This window comes from Trypanosoma theileri (assembly GCF_002087225.1).
Source record: "Trypanosoma theileri isolate Edinburgh chromosome Unknown TM35_Tth_112_V1, whole genome shotgun sequence".
NCBI lineage: Eukaryota > Euglenozoa > Kinetoplastea > Trypanosomatida > Trypanosomatidae > Trypanosoma > Trypanosoma theileri.
Window position 1 is genome coordinate 9,843 of NW_021639954.1, and position 4,095 is coordinate 13,937.

Sequence of the window (4,095 nt, forward strand, 5' to 3'; positions counted from 1 at the left end):
ATGGTTGTTCTTTTGGTTGGGAAACTTGCAAAGATTGTTCATCTTCAGTTGGCCTAACTACTTTCTGTTGTTCTTGAACTTGAACTTGCGATGGAGAAACAGTACCATCCCCAGTAACGGAGTGAGACTCTAGTTCACTGGAAACAAGAGAATCTTTTCTTTCCTCGGCACCCGGTAACGCGTCAGGGGTGAGCTTCTGAGGATCGGCACCGGTTCTCCCTTTATCAGGTTCTGGACCGGCTTTCTTGGGAACCGAAAGATCTAAATCACCCCAACCACTCCAATGCGCCATCACTGCCTTTGGCTGTCCAGCATTAACAGTAGTAGCAGCAGCCGTCATGGTATACCCGCAGGCGCAGCACAGCACAACGGCCAACACACACATCACACGGCGCATCATCATGAAAGAGAGACAAGGGTTTGGATTGCGTAAAAACACTGATCTAGAAAGAAAGACAACCAAAAAGTGAAATAAATAAAATATCAAACATGTTAGGATACAAAAAAATGGATTACCACTATGGAAACTCACATCGTGAAAAGTAAAACCACACCAGTTAAAGAATGCAATACAGCGCAATAACCTCAGTAAGAGTAAAAACAAAAAAGAAGCCCACACTCACAAATATCTCAAAAAAAGGCTGAACCGCCCAGCAAAATCATCAAGCAAATAAAAAGATATTAACCATTAGCCCAGTTTACCCAGTAAACACACAGAAATACACCAACTATGGGTGTAAGTCTATATATGTGTGTATATACGCAATTATAAATATAAATTCATCNCGGCATGTACATCGAGTACATGATATTCTTTGTATTATTCGACTGATCACTATTTCCCAAATCATCATGAGAAAGAAGCGGCCAAGCATGCTGGTACTGATTATTCGCGTGGAAACTATCCACTTTCCGCCATCCCAAACCCACTTGTGTACAGGCATTCCCATACGCCGAAGTTGTTGATATCCACTACCCGCCCGCATCATTTTAAGCGTGGGATCACGGAACACAAAAGCACGAGCTTTGCCGCTACGGTGCTGTTCTGGGCGTGTACAGCGAAACATTCTAAAAAGAAAAAAAAGGAATACGAAAGTAAAAAGGAATTCCACCTGCGATACCTACCACCTATAAAAAAAAAAAGAACAAAGAAAAAACAACTATCCATTAACCAAAAAAAACTCAATAATAATAAGAATAATTGCGACACACATATTCATGTGTACCAGTAAAACAATTGTACCGTCAGTGAGCAGAAGAACAAAAATTCTGCAAACAAACAACAGGAAGAAAAAGTAATGGAATTATTTAAAAAAGATAACACCCAATCCCAAAGATTCCAGTTAAAAAGAAAAAAAAAGGTGCACACACACACGCATGTCTATATTTAGAATAAATGTATACCCTCAGTAAGCAGAACAGCCCAGTTTTCTGCACACACAAACAACGGGAAAAGCAAGTAATGAAATTATTAAAAAAAGAACACACACATAAAAGTAAAAGAAAAGAAATTCCAATTAAAAGAGAAAGCTGATAAACGGATTATTAATTTATTCACCCATAGGGGATGTACGCAATTAAGATAATGTTAGTTTAACCATTATTATTATTTGTCCTTTAATGAGTCATACCGTTCAGTACACGGTAACGGAGACCAACACAGCCACAATCAGTAGCGGTGCTGCAGTGCGCATCCACACAGGATTGACACTGCTGTCACCATTAGCCTTGTTCTGTAGAGAGGAGGCGATGCTGCTGCTGATCTCTGCGTTGGGTACAGGAGATGGAGTGGTGGTTGGTGCTTCAGTGGTAGTGTTCGTAGTGCTGGCCAGAATAGTGGAATTTGTTTCTTGTGAGTCTGCGCCAGACGTAGAATTAGGTGCACTCGTATTTGAACCTTGAGATTGGTTGGTGATGTCCGGAGACTGCTGGTTAGGAGTAGAGTTGACAGGTGTACAGTTATCAGATGTGTTGCTCAGTGTTCCTGCAGAACCTGAAGAAGACGTAATCCCTGCATCCCGTCCTGTAGCTTCATCAGCAGCGACAGGGTCTCCTGATGCATCCTCATGCAGTGGACTTCCAGGGGCTTTTACCACTTCGAGTCTACCTCCGTCTTGTTGATGACCTTTTCCATCAACCACTGTATTTGTCCTTTCAGTTGAACCAGGGTCAGGTCCACCAACGGTTGCCTTTGATGTTGGTAAAGGTTTCGTGTCCCCTGGTGGTTGTATCGCGTGCGTACAATTAAATTTACCAATAGTAGCTTTACTGTTATTCTTACACACCAACCACAATGCTTGTTTCTTCTCCTCGTCAGAAACATAAGGAAAACCTTCCCAATCAGAAACTGCACTCGTATACCCGCAGGCACAGCACAGCACAACGGCCAACACACACATCACACGGCCCATCATCATGAGAGAAAGACAAGGGGTTTGTTTCACGTAAAAACACTGATCTAGGAAGAAATAGACAATCAAAAAGCAAAAAAAAGAAAAAATAACTGACGTATCAAACATGTTAGGACACACAAATCAAATACCACTATGGAAACTCACATTGTGAAAGTAAAACCTACCAGTTAAAGAATGCAATACAGCGCAAATAACCTCAGTAAGAGTAAAAACAAAAAAAAAGCTCACACTCAGAAATATCTCAAAAAAGGCTGAACCACGAGCAAAATCATCAAGCAAAGAAACAGATATTAACCATTAGCCCAATTTATCCAGTACACACAGAAATACACCAACTATGGGTGTAAGTCTATATGTGTGTATATATGCAATTATATAAACTCATCTGTTATTATTATCTCTTTTTTCACTGCAAAAAGCAGTTCATCATCATCATCATCACAGTGCAAAGCCCAGGTGCACACACACAGAGAGTCTCCAATAACACACACACAATGGAGTAGCAATAATAATTATTATTATACGATAAACACACAGAGAGCAAAAAACACACAAAACACATGAACATTAAGAAACAAAAAAAGAAGATAATCCCAACAGGTGGAAGATTAGTTAGACTGTAGGGATTGCATGCATGCAAAAAAAAAAGAAAAGAAAACAAAGGATGACCTGAGTCACACCACCACACCATTACAATCAGCACACAAGAATACAGGCCAGTGTAACCACAATTAGTAGTGGTACACGCACCCACACAGAACTGCTGATACTGCTGCTGCTGTCTGCATCACCCTTCTTGTTGTTTATGGGTTCAGGAGGAAGTGTTGTTGTTGTGGTGGTGGTGGTGGTTGATTCTGCATTTCCCCAATCAGCTGTATTTATTGTTGATTCACCCCCTTCAGATGTAGTGCCGTTCTCTGTATTTTCAGAACCATCCGTATTCTCTTTCTCTGAAGTGTTTGAAGGCGTTTTTGTTGCGTCACCGTCCTCCTTAGTTAAATTGCCATTTGCGTCACTGTTGCTGCTACTTTCAGGTGGAGCTGCACTTGTGGACGCACCAACACTCTCATCAGAAGGTACAGGAGCTGCAGGAAGAGCAGGTTCAGCAGTAGTAGGAGAAGGGTTAGAAGGATCAGTATCAGTAGAAGGACCACCAGGACCAGTTTGACCTGTTTTACCGGGAGAATCCGGAGTTTCAGACCCACTTAAACCACGATCACCTTTAGAATCGTGTCCATCATGGTGATCTTTTCTTGTTTGAGTGAGAGCCTGTTGGGGTGCTTGACAATTATCACCAGAATCACCAGGGCAATTGCTTTCTGTCTGCGGAACACTGTCAGGGCAACCTTCCTTCTTAGCAGGGTTTGCACAATTAGTAGGAGAAGCTGTAGTTGAAACACGGCTACTACTAGTACTACATGGATGTCCATTAGTACAATCATCACCACCAGGAGGTGCTTGTGGTGGTTGAACAGGAAGAGGAGGAGGATGAGAAACTGCTGGTTTTGTTTTCGTTGTACAATGCCCTTGAGATTCAGTAGGGCACTCCGAAGCAGCAGCTTCAAGTGGAAGTGCCTCATCAGCTTTACCGTCACCTTCCGCACATACAGAGGCAACACTCAGCATAAAAACCAGCAAACACACAACGGGTCGCATCATCATGGAAAGAGTAATTCTTCGT

The 4,095-nt window shown here is 42.0% G+C and overlaps 4 protein-coding genes across 4 annotated transcripts; all 4 read right to left on the minus strand.

Moving 5' to 3' along the window:
- Window position 1: 1 nt before the first annotated feature.
- TM35_001121030 (uncharacterized protein) lies at window positions 2-403 on the minus strand (the record flags this gene model as incomplete). The annotated part of the gene is made up of 1 exon (XM_029031720.1): window positions 2-403. A coding segment is annotated over one exon (402 nt), but the record flags the coding sequence as incomplete, so codon positions are not given.
- A 325-nt stretch (window positions 404-728) lies between these two features.
- Window positions 729-1,067, minus strand: TM35_001121040 (uncharacterized protein; the record flags this gene model as incomplete). The annotated part of the gene is made up of 1 exon (XM_029031721.1): window positions 729-1,067. One exon carries the CDS (start codon window positions 1,065-1,067, stop codon window positions 729-731), a length of 339 nt encoding a protein of 112 aa, XP_028876983.1.
- Window positions 1,068-1,634: 567 nt separating this feature from the next.
- Window positions 1,635-2,417, minus strand: TM35_001121050 (uncharacterized protein; the record flags this gene model as incomplete). Its single annotated transcript, XM_029031722.1, has 1 exon — window positions 1,635-2,417. One exon carries the CDS (start codon window positions 2,415-2,417, stop codon window positions 1,635-1,637), a length of 783 nt encoding a protein of 260 aa, XP_028876984.1.
- A 693-nt stretch (window positions 2,418-3,110) lies between these two features.
- TM35_001121060 (uncharacterized protein) lies at window positions 3,111-4,076 on the minus strand (the record flags this gene model as incomplete). The annotated part of the gene is made up of 1 exon (XM_029031723.1): window positions 3,111-4,076. The coding sequence occupies one exon, from the start codon at window positions 4,074-4,076 to the stop codon at window positions 3,111-3,113; it is 966 nt and encodes a 321-aa protein (XP_028876985.1).
- Window positions 4,077-4,095: the final 19 nt, after the last annotated feature.